We start from the raw sequence: 14,349 nt of genomic DNA, 5'->3' as shown, positions 1-14,349 counted from the left end.
ATTCCTGCTCCGCAAACGTCCAGGTGGGCAGCCAGAACCTGACTCCATGCGCGTGCATCTCACCAGTCGGAGAAGCCCGTAATCTTCCCATCCCACACCCACCAGATCATCTCATCCTCTTCCTCCCCTTGATCTTCTTTGTCCTCGCTGGCTGGCGCCGCTGTCGAGCCATCGTCCACCTTACCGGCGGAGCCTCGACACCCGACGTACACACCTTCGGTCTTGATGCCACGGATGGCCTTTGTCTTGCCCTTCGGCGATCTCTCCGCGCATCCTGATTCCTCAAGGAACGCCTGCAATACGCCCTCCAACGACCGCGTCAGGTTCTGACGCGGGATCCACGCTGGGTGCTTGAAGCATCGTGGCGCGCGAAGAAGAATATGCGTTTGAGTCGGGGCTGATTGCGGTAAGTGAGCGCCGCGAAAGAAGAGAACAAAGGGTAGACGCACCAAGTTCGGCAGACATTCCTCCGCCCTCTTCGGCGCATGCGTTGGCGAGCGTGCGCGATAGCAGTCGTTCCGCAGCGCGCAATGTCTGTTGCTCCTCTGCATAGGTCTGAGGCTGTGGGTATGTGTTTTGCATTGATGTATGAGACATCGCACTGTTTGTTGGAGGTAGGGCTGTTACTGAGTGGCACAGTGAAGGAGAAGGCGGTCGAGAGACATCTTTGGAAGACAATGGGGAGGGTGATGGCGTGCGCGAGGGTGGTGGCTCTGATTCATCCTCCGAGAAATATACACTCTGAGCATCATCGGAGTTGTCTCCTTCGCTCTCGCTTTCTTCCTTTTCACTGTCGTCGTTGCTTTCCTCGTCCGTTTCGTCGTCTTCGCTCTCATCTTCACCACTTTCCTCATCTGTGTCTTCTTCACTCTCCACATCCTCCCCGCGGGTTCCGGTAAAAACATTTGGGCCCGCGTCTCGCTCACCCCATGGGCGCACTTCCAGCCCGTCTACGATGAACATGACGCGTGCGCGGGCAGCACCCACACTCGGCCCCACCACGAATGCGAGGTGCGCGCTCGCATCTGAAGGCGCCCCGGCTCGCCGCAACGCAAGTGCAGCAGAGAGTGCGGAGAACGTTGTCTGCAGGTGGGACGAGAGCGTGTCGAACGCGACGAGGAGGTCGTGGCGTCGGCGCGCCCCGCGCGAGTTAGACTGCCCGCCGGGCATGCGTGCGAGTTGGACGACAGGGCTTCGGGATGCAGGGTCAGTACTCCAAATCACTTTCGATGCTAAGGGAAGACTCACAAAGGAACCTGTCCCTTGAGGAACAAAACGTGGCCAAGGAGCGAGCTAGCGAGTGTCGCCGCCATCTTGTGCGTAATCGACGGCGTCTCCAGACGCACTGAGGGTATTCTAAGGTCTTTAATATATTGCTCCGGAGTAGTGTCCCGAATGTGTGTTAGACTGGCGGGTTTCATGCATTGTGGTGTTGCGGCTGTGGGCGCCGCCGCGTTCGACGCGACAGGTGGCAGGTCTGATGCAAAACTGGAAGGAGGAGCAGTAGATGATTTCACGATCATTGCCATAGCTGAGGTGAGTATCAAAGCTGGTGAATGTGTGGAGCAAGTGCAAGTTCGGCGTGGTGGTATGTTATGAGAGGGAGTTGGGAAATGGCCACAGCAGGGCTGTCGAACGCGACGCGCCGTGACACGTGATATTCAGGGCAGGCGGCCTCACGTTGTCCGCCAACTCACCGCAGTTTTGCCAGTCCCTCCTTCGGCACTACTTCCATCTCCATCAAGCAGCTCGCGAATGTATGCATTTTCTGCTTGGCACTATGATCTCAATCTATGTTACAATTACTCGCTTCGTTTGGGATTGATCACCCTTTACTCAACTGTTCGACATTTTTTCCATAACCACTCGCTTTAGCCTAGGGACATGGCTTTCCGTGCCTTCGTCTCCTTTACTGGTGACGTGGAAGACCAATTTGGCTCGATCCACACTTGATTATCCCTGTAAAACATGGATTCTTGAGTACTAAATTGTAGCAAACATTCTCGTATTGTCTCAAAGTCTATCTAGTATGACATCCTTATCCTGCAATATTACAATGTTTGAAGTCTTGGGCTACAATGGTCAGTCTGTTAGAACTATCTTTGTGATTCCCGACGCCACCGAATGGAACATGACTTCAAATGTGCAATATCGAAGTTTTATTGAACTGCGACTTAACGTGTTCGCCGCACATCATAGACTAGGACAATCTTTCTTATACGCCCTCACTGGGCCGATTTCTATTCGGGCTCAAAGGAGATCGCAAATGCCTGTTTGCCTGTTAGCGCCTAGTCACGACGAGGCCTGCCTTACAACATGCACGAAATGAATCGCTCATCTGCAACAATCTCAGCATATTTTGAAAGTTTTGAAAGTACAGTTCTTCATAACCATAATACATCGCTGTGACGCAAGAGTAGTCGTGAACGTTAACGTGCGAGTCGCGACTTGTATTTTTGCATTCCATCGGTGAGCCTCGTTCATGACCGATCAGTTCGTCCAGCTTCATTGCTTCGTCTCCCGCCACAATCGCCGCAATCCGACATCACGATTGTGAGGGCTTCTTCCATTACGCTGACCCATGGAGGGTGTCGCTGCGCGGATGTTCCTCGTCCTGTGACACGTTTTGTAAACAATCTTCGTCTCTTGTATGTGCACTCAATACGCCCACATACCACAGTAGTCTCGGAATGGCGTGTCCCTAGTCCGAATTTGACTGTCCCACTACCGATCAAGGCGCCTTCGGCTTCATTTGCCCGATTTCGGAGGAGCTCACGGCTGTTCAGGCTTGTGACCCAATCTATCTCAGTACAAATCAACACAAGAGCGGGGAAAGCTCACTTTGCCAGTAGTGTATTCGCATAGGCTGCCCGGCATGTCAATCACAATTGTTTGTGAAGCAACAGCAGATTGTCCAGTGCATACCCTTTGAAACCACCAGCTCAAATACTTCCACCGCCAAGGTCCTATTGTTTTTGGTATAATACTATGCATCGAAGTCAGCTATATATCCCAACGCCAGTGATCGGATTTATCAGACTGACCGCAATCAAAGTCCCAAGACATATTAAACTGTACGAAGTTAGTTTATGCATGATGACAAATGGGTAAGAGGCCTTATAGAATAGACTGCTTGGCCTTGCGTACGTAGGTATCAGTCCCGTGGTAATTGTATATGTTGTTAAGAGGTTGATCAGTCTGTTCGTCCTGAAACCAAGTCGAGAGTGAGGAGGTCGCTAAGCCTGATTTTTCACACACTCACCTCAGGAAACCTGTGCGACTTTTCAGAAGCTGAAAGCATATGATGCAAGTGATGAAGACATCGACAACGGCTGAAATGATATTTGTGGACATAATCATCCACTGACAGACCATGGTGGATAAGCTTTCAGTCACGGCCACGAAAACAGCACATTGCTTTTACGCACAGCATTCTCGGTGTCACTACTGGTCCACGACTCATGGTGCCTCACGCTGTGCTACAATGAGTACTGTTGAGCAGGAACTAGATACGCCATGCTTACATCAATACCGCAGATACTGTGCCGCTGTACATGTCAATAATTGTCGACAAGGCACTGCTACATACTCACCAATACCAAGAACTGTGGAATACATGGTGTTTAGCGGATTTACACGCATTGTCACCTGTATTTACGCACCTTCGCAAGCTACCGAAAGGATCACCTATGCTAATTCAGAGGTGCAAGCAAACAATCAGATATTGCTCAGCCTTACCAGGATGAGCGCAGGAATCAGCCACATGCGATTCACTGTATCAACTCGAGGTATTAGATAGTGAATGTATGATTACGGCCAGATCTTACACTGCCAAATCCGATGGATGAGGAATCTATGTTTGAGGCATAAGTTATATCGGAGCCATAGATGAAGCGAATGCACTGACAGGTGTACAATGAAGACAATTGTAGCCTGTAAGACGACATCAGACATCGAGATCAATGATTCTTGTGGTGAGTTATGCACCGATACTGCTGGTTCCGCCTGGCACCATGACTGAGTTTATCGTCAAATTGATGGAGGAACGCCATGCAACTTACACCAATACTCCTGCAGGTGAATAATGTTCAGCTAGTTATCTTGGATAGCTTCTACAATCACTGAGCCACAAGTAACCCACCATGGTACATTCATCAACGCCAACGGATCCATGAAATCCAAAATCACGAATGTATAAATCGCATGCGAGATCATGGCGAGGGACAACATATCCAGCAGCCTGAGAACAATATTGTCTTGAAGTCAGAGTAGAAGAATGATCAAATGCGTGCGTTCTCACCACACGGAAAGTACCTGTTCACCGATATACGACTTAAGCAACCAACACTTCACAGATATATCAATTATGACATGCCATCAGTTTAAGAAACAGGCTGTCGTCGGGAAATATCGTATACTATTGTCCTGTGAGTTTCGTGAATGATCCATACGAGGAAGATCATACGTAGTGAATAGTTTGCATTGTGGTGATACCTTCAAAACTGTGACGAAGAAGCCACGCCTTAGTATCAAGTTGTTAGGCAGACAAAAGTATACGGACATAGATGCGAGAATCAATCCAATCAGGAGCGCTCCAATCGTAGGATTGAGGTCGATGTTTGGAAGGGCTGAAGAGGGTATGACCTGGGGTGTGGACATGTTAAGTAGATTATAGAAGGACAATCAGAGGGCTGCAAGTAAGAAGAGAGGCGAGTAGACTGAGCAAAGGTCCTGTACAATAAATATGAGGCTTAACTGAATTGAAAGCTACATCATGATGTTCACTCACCGAGTTCCGAGCCGAGCACTAGATAAGCAAACTATTATTGAAACTTCATCATGAGTCGGTCAGCTCGCCGACACCGATGCATTCTCCCAGAGAAGATCTGCCAAGAAGACTTGACGAGAACCTTAGCAAAACGTCAGAACATGACTGATATCTGTCTTGCCTACTGACATCACAGATGTCAATGTTTCGAATTGAATTCAAAAGCGATGGGCCGCCGCAAGCGAAGCCATAGGACCATGATAACATTTGGCAAGACTGGCAACAGTTACAGTGGAGCGTCACATTCCCAGCTCGAGGCTTAGTATAGTGACTATGGTCTTCCAGTTGATTCTTGTACAGAACACGATAAAACTGCTGGTGAAAGTCGCTAGCAAATGAGCAAGCACTGGCTGTAAAACTGGTAGTGAACCTTCCTGCAGGATCTGAATGTTTTTGCAAATGCAAACCGTGCCGTTTGGCAGACGAAAAGCGCCCACAGGCCGTTACCCATATATAGATCGACTGCCATCCATGTCCGGGAGTGGTTAGTAATCGAATACTAATAGTCGGAACCCATACTCCCTTAGATCTGTCAAACCTCTCAGAATCCTCCCAGCTTTAGGTCGCTCATCCGCTCAGGGTCCTGTGTACGCATCCAAACCAAATTAACAACTTCCGCGGTCTGAATTGTCCGCAGCCCAGGCTATTGAATCTAGATTAGTATGGCCACGCCTTATCAGCGCTGGACTACTGCACTGCCACGTCGTGTTGATTTCCCTGCGACTTTACCAGGATTGCTACTGGACTCTTTTTGCCTTCTCGTAGTGCAGTGTCCCGCTGTAGATACCCCTTCTCCGACTTGCCTATTTTCTAGTCACTAGTATCTAGATACCCCTCATGCGGTTTGACAACATGAGCACGTGGTTTCGGGCCTACCCAAGGCAATCTGTGGATGAATTGGAAGATGCTTATGACTACATTGTCGTAGGTGAGTACCCCTGATCTGTCACTGACCAGAGATCTTAAAGGTCCATCGGTTCTAGGGGGCGGCACGGCCGGATGCGTGCTTGCGAATCGCCTCAGCCAGGATGCCTCCGTGTCCGTGCTCGTGACTGAACGTGGGGGAGTGAACAATGGGTGGATCACCCGGATCCCCTTTCTCTCCATGCAATTCGTTCTTGGTGGGCTTTCGACCCGTATCTGGAAATCCGTGCCTCAAAATGGCATGAATGATCGGGTCTTCGAGCTGGCTGGTGGCCATAGCCTCGGGGGGGCCTCGAAGGTTAATGTGATGCTCTACACACGGGGGGTTCCCGGTGAATACAACTCCTGGAGTCAGGCAGGGAGGGACGGGTGGAGCTACGATGAGATCCAGCCGTACTTCACCCGCTCGGAGACTGACCTCGACCAAGACCGAGCTAATCCTCCGTCTTTTCACGGGGTCAAAGGCGGGTCATGTTATCACCCCTCGAATGCGGTCTGCTGAAGTGTGGGGTGTAGGGGAGTGGTGCAATAGGTCGCATAAAACAACATTTTGGGGCCATACTGCACCGTGAGTGCTCTCCATGGTCAACCATCACCCGTCACGCTACGACGGTTCTCGCAGCATCATACGAGCGTCAAAGGCTCTTGGAATACCTTACGTCGATGACCTCAATTCTCCCCTACACTCCTCCCATGGCTGCGCGAAAATGCACTATACTATCGACGCCAAGGGCTATCGCTCGTCTACTCTGGAAGCCTTTCTTCCAAAGAAGCTCGTCATTCAGCGTCGACAGCACTTGCATATATGTACCAACGCAGCTGTGACTAGGATAGATATTCAGCGTGACGAGAAAGGCGGAATGACAGCCAACGGCGTGTATATACAGTCTACCAAAGCGAATACTACACGCTTGCGATTGGTCCGCGCTCGCAAAGAGGTGATACTCTCTGCTGGTCCTATTGGCTCTCCACAAGTCCTCATGCTTAGGTATTTTCTTCACAGCACATCTCTTCTTTGACGTGTGCTGATATTTCTCTAGTGGCATCGGTCCTGACGAACAGTTGAAGGAACACGGGATACCGATCGTAAAGAGCCTTGCAAGCGTCGGCAGACACCTCGTAAGCGCCTTCCCCTCTCGGTGAATGTCTTCCCTCCTAACGCTATATCTGTAGCAAGATCATATCGGCATTGCTGTGCAATATCGGGTACCGCTCAAAGACTCGTTAGCCAAGTTACAGCTGCAGCCTTGGATCATACTGAAGGAGTTACTTCTCTACATTCTCTTCGGCATGGGCCTCTTCCTCGCACCGTTCCTCGAACTCTCGATCTTTGTCCAGACACGACTGTTCGATTCCAACTCCAAAACGGTGACACAAACACCCGCCGACGAAGACGCTGCACTGCCTATGAACATGCCGGATATTGAGGTCATGCCGGTAAGGGCCGTTACCGCTAGATCAAATTCGACGAGCTCATGCGGCCCCGACAGATTGCGTGGAGCGACGCGGCTACGTCAAAATCATCCACACGCGACGGTGGTCTCGGCTTCCTCGTCATTATCCTCCGCCCGACGTCCACAGGGACTGTGCGCCTCGCCTCGTCTGACCCCCTTGCAGACCCCCTGGTCGATCCGAACTATTACGCGACTGAGCACGACCGCGCCGTCCTGCGGCAAGGTATACGCTTCACTCTGCGTCTGCACGAACAGCTCGTCGCGCAGGACTATCCTGCGCATCCATACCTCGTGCCCACAAGCGAGTCCGACGAGGACATCGACGCATTCGTGCGCGCGTATAGTCAGACGACGTACCACTATTCGTCGACGTGCCGCATGGCGCCCGAGGTGCCCGGCTCGACGATGGGCGGGGTCGTCGATGACCGTCTGCGTGTGCACGGTGTGCGTGGACTCCGGGTTGCGGATTCGAGTGTATTTCCGCATATTCTGAGTACGCATCTGGCTGCGGCGACGGTCGCTGTCGCAGAGAAATGCTCAGACATGGTGAAAGAGGATAATTCTTCTGCGTGAGTCCGTATGCTACTCTCACACGTATACCTGGTGCGTATATCCGGTACGATCTAGATGGCCACTACAATATCATGCGTGTAATGACATGTTGATCTCCTCGCGCATGCTGCCGGTGAACTGAACCGGCTATGGTTCAATGACCCCGCCATTAGAATGGAAATCAGCACCTTCAATTCGCAATCTTATTGCAGCCATTGCAGCCAGGATGGAGCCAGAGGCATCGACTGACATGGTCGAACATGAGTTTGGACTGGGAGTCTGAGATGTGAGTCGTGCAGCCAAGTACATCTCATGTAATTTCACACAATACACAAATCAGAGATCCGTCTGGATCCTAACATCGATAGCTTACTATTGGGACATAATCGAGGCTCATCGAAGTCAAGCTGAATCAGAGGAGTCCGCATTTTTGTCACGCATTGTTATTACTGCAGCGTTTATGTCACCCTCATGATCACTGAAATTTTGCAGTCTGGATCGTTTGACAAGCGTCGTAGTCTGTAGACATCTAATTCGTACGCCTATTGCAGTGACCTGATCAGTAGCTGACAGTGCCGTATATAAATAGCTATCGTGCCCCAAGTGACTCAGAGCTGCCGTAAGTTAATGTCCTTGCGCAAGATAGGTCACGGGGTATCCCTGAAGCCCATCAAATACTGCATGATCTGGAACGCAGACTGCACATCCGGTCATGAGCTGGATGTACTCGAGGGAAAAACAGATCATCACTCACCCAGGGAGCATATTGCGGGACCCTGCGGAGTTCGCGGAGCGTCAGCTCAGCGGCGCCATAAGAAGCATCGACGCGTTACGCACATGTGTCCACTCAGTTCCACCTCGTAGAATGTCAGGCCGCGTTCTGTGTGCGTGGTACCGAGCGCTCCGAACCCGTCCACGACGAAGCTGTCGTTGAGGATCGGTGTCTGGAATCCCTGTTGTCCTCCCCCTAATGGTAGCGGGAGCATGAGCAAGCGGCGCTTTCTGAACACTGAGCGGCAGACTCACATGTCATGCTGTTGCGATCGTCCAAACGTCAGCGAGGCTCATTGGCAGTCCAAGGATATGCACTCACTTCTGAATAGCGATGCGAGCACTGTATGTCACAGCCGTCGTTAGCTCGAGACAGTTCCCACTTTCAATCACTACTCACCCCTCAGCGATCAGCAAGAAGTCAGCGAGGCCGTTCACGATCACCGAACGCTCGCTTTTCTCGATAATGCTCGGGAGCACTGTGAACACGGGCGGCAGGCTCGTGTCGCCATCGCCCACGAAGACGTTCTCATTCGAGCAGATTTGCCAGTCGACGTCGAGCGGCGCATGCAACGCCTGCTTCACGTCGGTGCGGTTGAAGTAGAGCGGCGCGACTTGCGTCTGGAACACCTGCGTCCTGTGGTACAGAATATTGAGTCAGTCGCTTACAACTGCGAGGGAGGAGAAGACGGCGCACGGGAACCCCAGGACATCCCACAAGAGCGGCCACTGCACAGGCGCGAAATTTCAAAATGCAGTCTGAGTGAGCACCGGGGCAAACTCACGGTGCTGAAGATGTGGTAGACGTCAAACCCAGGGTTCACGACCAGTGCAGCGTCGAAGATGGCATCCCAGACATCGCAAGCGTCTGTGTCCCAGCTGTCGTAGTACGGGAACGGGGCGGGGGCGGGCGGATATGTCGCGTACGTGTTGTAATAACCGGTGTAGTTGCATTGTTCGGCGATCGCGTCGATCTCTGCCAGGAAGGACTGGCTATAGGCCATAGAATCAGTGAACGAGAGCTCGACAGATTTGGCTACTGAAACATACTTGAGGGCAAACACGTTCTCGTACTTGTGCACGAAATCCACCGCGGGGATTTCTGACTGAATCGCGTTGGAAGACAGGACAGCTATGAAACCAGAGTGAGAACGATAGTTTCAGGATTCTTTAAAAGGGAAACAGCGTTACGATCAGAGATCCAGAACCCCTTGAGTGATAGGTCCAAGGCGCTAGGATGCTCGTAGATGTAGTTCGCGGTGTCTGAAAGTAAAAATCAGTAAGCAATAAGACAACAATTTGAAACTGTGGTAACCTACATGGCACATACATTCCAGCGTACTAAAGGAAGTGAACATTTGCACGCCGAAGAGAGGGACAGGTACCTACACTTTCACCAGAGAGGTAGAAATTCTTTCCCTTCAGCTCCGAAAATACTTCAAGGAACTGCTGGAAGAAGCCGACAAGCTGTTCCGCGACTTCATCCTCGTTCTGGGACAAATAAGTGTTAGTGCAGTTAGTAGATTAAGGGGACGACATACTGTGACATCTGGTACCCCCTGAGAGTAGCCCGTGCCGACAGGCTGATCTACGTACAATATGCTGGAAAGGTTTGTCCAGCTGTACTGGTTGGGTGTGGCCTTTGCCTGTCCCAACAACCAGCTAATCGGCTGTAGACGCCCGTTAATGCTTATCGGCATTTTTCCCACGTCTTATGCTCACTCCGTTTTCTTGCAGCAATCCGTCCATCGACGAACAGCCTGGGCCTCCGTTTGTCCTATCATTCTGGATTAGAGAAATCAAAGAATACACCCGGGTAGATATTATGACTTACCAGAAGATCAGGTCATCAAGGCTACCCTCGGGTCCAGGGGGGAAGAACCAGAAGAATAGCTGCATGGTGATGAGCTGCCGGAAGAGGCCCTCATCCTATGGATACACACCTCCCTGGTCTCATTCGCTGCCCCACTTATGGGCAGCAGTCCTGCCCAACTAGGTCCCACATCCCAGTCGACTTGTGGAATGGTTGCGCCGTCGACATAAAACTCTGCAGCTGCTTTAGCCAAAAACGGCGGTTGGTGTTAGGGGTGAGCACTTGCCTGACGCGCGGGGGTTGGTGAACGTAATGTTCTTCACCGTGCCAGGGCCGCCACTGGATATCGCGCGCGCTTGGGGCTGGTTAGCGAGTGCGCTCTGTGCGTGCTGAAGATGGCGGGCGCGTAGCTCCTGCGTTGATGCGTGCTTGCGTACTGCAGACACTAGTCCGTGCTCAGTTGCTGCTATGAATGCGAGTACACCGAGAGATGCTCTGCGTATAGACGAGAAGAGCATATTGGCTAATTGGTCTTCGGGGGATTAACAACATCGTTTGAGGCTGACCGCATCGCTTAAATACGACCGAGCCGGCCGCTGTTGCTAATGTAATTTTGATCTCACGCATCCCGAGTCTACGCATGCTGTTCTCCAATTCGTGCCGCTTGGCGAACGCTGTGGACTGTGTGCGGAGAAAACATCGATGCAGATGTTGCACGAGGTTACCCGGCGTCCAGCGATGGCGCCATGTGGCTCAGAAACTGAAGCCTTCACCTCAGCATAAGCTTCCAGCGATCCATTCTCATGCACTGCAGAATATACAAGAACCGCTCCGTGATGTTATCTTCAACGCACAATTCAAACTACAGGGTATTAGGACCAGTATCCCAAGACCACATAACCCGTCAAGGGTCGACGAGGGGCTGTTACAAGTGTTACCGACTCACCCGTTGCAGTGGTGTCTGAGTCTTAACGTTTTTTTGTAGAAATTACAAAAGGACACTATCCACATCAACCGCACACTGCCCGTAACAAATGCATTGACTAAACGCTCGCTAAACAAGGAGCCGGCTATGAACCCGGCTCTCTAGGTCGTCTATAGAGCGGGAGTCGTGATCCACCATCAAGGGATCTCCCTGAAGCCCATTAGATACTGCATGATCTGGAGAGCCGCCTGCCCGAAACGTGTGAGATGTCAAAACGGATTCTCCAAGTCAATCACACTAACCACCGGGGAGAACTGAGGGATCCTGCCGGAAATGAAAAATGTGAGTGTAATGCGAGCACATAAGGGTTCGACTCTCACATGTGTCCGCTGAGCTCGACCTCAAAGTACGTCAGGCCGCGCTCAGTGTGCGTGGTGCCGAGCGCCCCAACGCCATCGACAATGAAACTGTCGGTTTGGATTGGCGTCTGAAATCCTTGCATTCCATTCCCTATAGACGGGTCTCAATCACTATAATAGGGCAATGCGGGAGAAAGCTGCTTACAAGTCATGCTAGCACCCAGACCCTGAGCGTTAGCATGCCGAAATCTGATGACTCATGCTCGCGCTCACTTTTGAATGGCGATCCTTGTCCTGGGGTATGCAGTCAGCCGCGCTGCGTACCTGGCGGAGGAAGAAGTGGGCTCACCCTTCCGCAATCAGGATGAAGTCCGCGAGGCCATGCACAATTACCGCGCGCTCGCTGCGCTCGATGACGCTCGGCAACACCGTGAACACGGGTGGCAGGCTTGCGTCGCCGTCCGGGAACACGTTCACGTTCGAGCACTCCGTCCAGTCGACGTCCAGCGGCGCGTGAATATGCGCCTTGACGTCGTCTCGGTTGAAGTAGAGCGGCGAGACTTGTGTCTGTGGGAACGAGCCCCTGTGGATGTGGTTGATGAACGCGTGGGGAACAGAATGGAAGTGGAAGGGACGCACGGGAAGCCGAGGGGGTCCCACAAGATAGGCCACTGAATGTGGAGATGATTAGCCGAGGGGCAGAAATATCTCAAGAGGCAGACGCACGGTGTCGAATATGCGATAGATATCAAACGCTGGATTGACGAGTAGCGCCGCGTTGAAGATTGCATCCCATACATCACACCCATCCGCAAACTCGACAGAGTCGCCAGGCAAGGGTAGGAGCCCGGTTGGCGGGTAGGTGACGTACTTCTCGTAATAGCCAGTGTAGTTGCATACCGCAGCGGTCGCGTCAAGCTCTTCCATGAACGTCTGGCTATAGGTGCATGTGGGTCCAAGGAACTCGAGAGACACTTTGCTGTCCACCTACTTCAAGGAGAACACGTTCAAGTACTTGTGCACAAAGTCAACCGCGGGTATTTCTTCTTGGACAACGTCCCATGATATCGATGCTGGAAATGGCCGTAAGTAGGCATCACGCATACACTTCTCGGTAGACCATAATGCTTACGATCGGAAATCCAGAATCCCTTTAATGGGAGGTCCAACAGGTACGGATTATCGTAAAGATAGTTGGCAATGTCTAGAGAAAGAATGCATCAGAACCTTGTGCGTTGAACGGAATATTTTGCCAGTTCTGACTGACAAGGAATGTATGTTCCCGCATACTACAATATAATTGTGAGGTATTTGAGTGTCTCTTTCGATTTGCTCACTCACACTCTCGCCCGTGAGGTATAGATTCTTCCCGTTTAATTCCGAGAATACCTCAAAGAACTGCTGTAAGAACCCGACGAGCTGTTCTGCGAGCTGGTCCTCGTTCTATTCTTATTGTCAGACGGGCCTTCCCTCAGACGCACCCCACAACACGCACCTGAATGTTGGGCACACCCTGCGAGAAGCCCGTACCCACTGGCTGTTCGACATAGAGAATGCTTGACAGATTTGTCCAGCTGTACTCGTTCGGCGTCGGCTTCGCTTGTCCCCACGACCAACTGAACGGCTATGCCAGTGTAAGCGCGCGGCGAGGAAGGGCGAGGATCACGGGCTGCGGGCGCTTCGGAACTTACACCGTTCTCTTGCAGCGATCCTTCGAGCGACGAGCATCCTGGGCCACCGTTGGTCCTGTCAAGACGCTCGTATAGTGCTATTTCTGTATAATAAGCTGCGTGGGGGAATCACGCACCAGAATATGAGGTCGTCGAGGCTCCCTTCTGGACCGGGAGGAAAGAACCAGAAGAACAGCTAGTAGTGTGGTGTCAACACATCCAGGGACCTTAGTAAGCGAAGTGCGGACGCACCTGTCTCGTCTCGTCCACCTTGTTACTGATCGGGAGCAAGCCAGCCCAGCTTGGCCCGACGTCGAAGTCGACCAATGGTATGTTCGCGCCATCTACATAGAACTCTTCGCCGCGTATTGAGCTAATATTCGGCGCAGGAGTATATGGGAATACCTGATGCCCGTGGGTTCGTGAAGGTAATGTTCTGCACAGTACCCGGACCTCCGCTTGCGCGCCGCTGGGGCGCCCATCGCTTCGCCGCCTCTTCCTGGCGCATCCGTAACTCCTGCTTCGTAATTTGGCGGCGGGCATGTACGCCGGTGTTCTGGTTGGATAACAACGCAAGGAGCACAACAGCGACTCCAACGATGCTGGCCAACATCCTGCGACACACCTCCAATAACGAGATTCAGCGGCAAAAGTCCGGAAGAGACGCGCTGCGGGCTGTCCGTGTATGACTCTACTTATGCACCGTCGTGCCGAGTCTCATCGCGAAGCACCTTGTTTATGGAAGGTGGGGATATTATACCCGGGGCGTAAATATGGATGTGGGATCCGTGTGCCCCGTCTTCACCATGTGGGCGTGCGATCGGAAAGAAGGCTCTTATCGCGTCTGTAAGTATGGCCTCTTCCACCGAAGCGACGTGGACAAAGAATTGCACCGCAGCCACAACAGGTGGATTAGTCTAGATGCGTTACCGCTTGATCAAAGTAGACCTGTCACAATTTCGAAAAAAAAAAACGCCACAAGGAGTTTAGATATTGTGTTGGGTCCATGCAATGCGATGATTAATGTGTGGCTGGAGGCAGGTGGTTGTTTTA

The 14,349-nt window shown here is 51.8% G+C and overlaps 3 protein-coding genes across 3 annotated transcripts; 1 reads left to right on the top strand and 2 right to left on the bottom strand.

Annotated features, from left to right (window-relative positions):
• Window positions 1-59: 59 nt before the first annotated feature.
• Window positions 60-1,529, bottom strand: POSPLADRAFT_1048098 (hypothetical protein; the record flags this gene model as incomplete). Its single annotated transcript, XM_024479438.1, has 5 exons — window positions 60-160; window positions 185-397; window positions 450-1,192; window positions 1,249-1,363; window positions 1,409-1,529. The coding sequence occupies 5 exons, from the start codon at window positions 1,527-1,529 to the stop codon at window positions 60-62; spliced, it is 1,293 nt and encodes a 430-aa protein (XP_024337520.1).
• Window positions 1,530-5,665: 4,136 nt separating this feature from the next.
• Window positions 5,666-7,779, top strand: POSPLADRAFT_1048097 (hypothetical protein; the record flags this gene model as incomplete). Its single annotated transcript, XM_024479437.1, has 6 exons — window positions 5,666-5,756; window positions 5,797-6,220; window positions 6,375-6,740; window positions 6,793-6,871; window positions 6,926-7,189; window positions 7,243-7,779. 6 exons carry the CDS (start codon window positions 5,666-5,668, stop codon window positions 7,777-7,779), a joined length of 1,761 nt encoding a protein of 586 aa, XP_024337519.1.
• Window positions 7,780-8,405: 626 nt separating this feature from the next.
• POSPLADRAFT_1148075 (hypothetical protein) lies at window positions 8,406-13,804 on the bottom strand (the record flags this gene model as incomplete). The annotated part of the gene is made up of 17 exons (XM_024486135.1): window positions 8,406-8,456; window positions 11,570-11,591; window positions 11,648-11,777; window positions 11,832-11,839; window positions 11,900-11,920; window positions 11,976-12,209; window positions 12,266-12,297; window positions 12,353-12,563; window positions 12,618-12,699; window positions 12,759-12,830; window positions 12,894-12,915; window positions 12,968-13,069; window positions 13,122-13,250; window positions 13,318-13,372; window positions 13,434-13,492; window positions 13,549-13,652; window positions 13,702-13,804. 17 exons carry the CDS (start codon window positions 13,802-13,804, stop codon window positions 8,406-8,408), a joined length of 1,437 nt encoding a protein of 478 aa, XP_024337518.1.
• Between the last annotated feature and the right edge of the window lie 545 nt (window positions 13,805-14,349).

The sequence above is a fragment of the Postia placenta genome, assembly GCF_002117355.1.
Source record: "Postia placenta MAD-698-R-SB12 unplaced genomic scaffold POSPLAscaffold_10, whole genome shotgun sequence".
Taxonomy (NCBI): domain Eukaryota; kingdom Fungi; phylum Basidiomycota; class Agaricomycetes; order Polyporales; family Adustoporiaceae; genus Rhodonia; species Rhodonia placenta.
The sequence above is the reverse complement of the archived record's forward strand: the minus strand, read 5'-3'. Positions and strand labels throughout refer to the sequence as shown.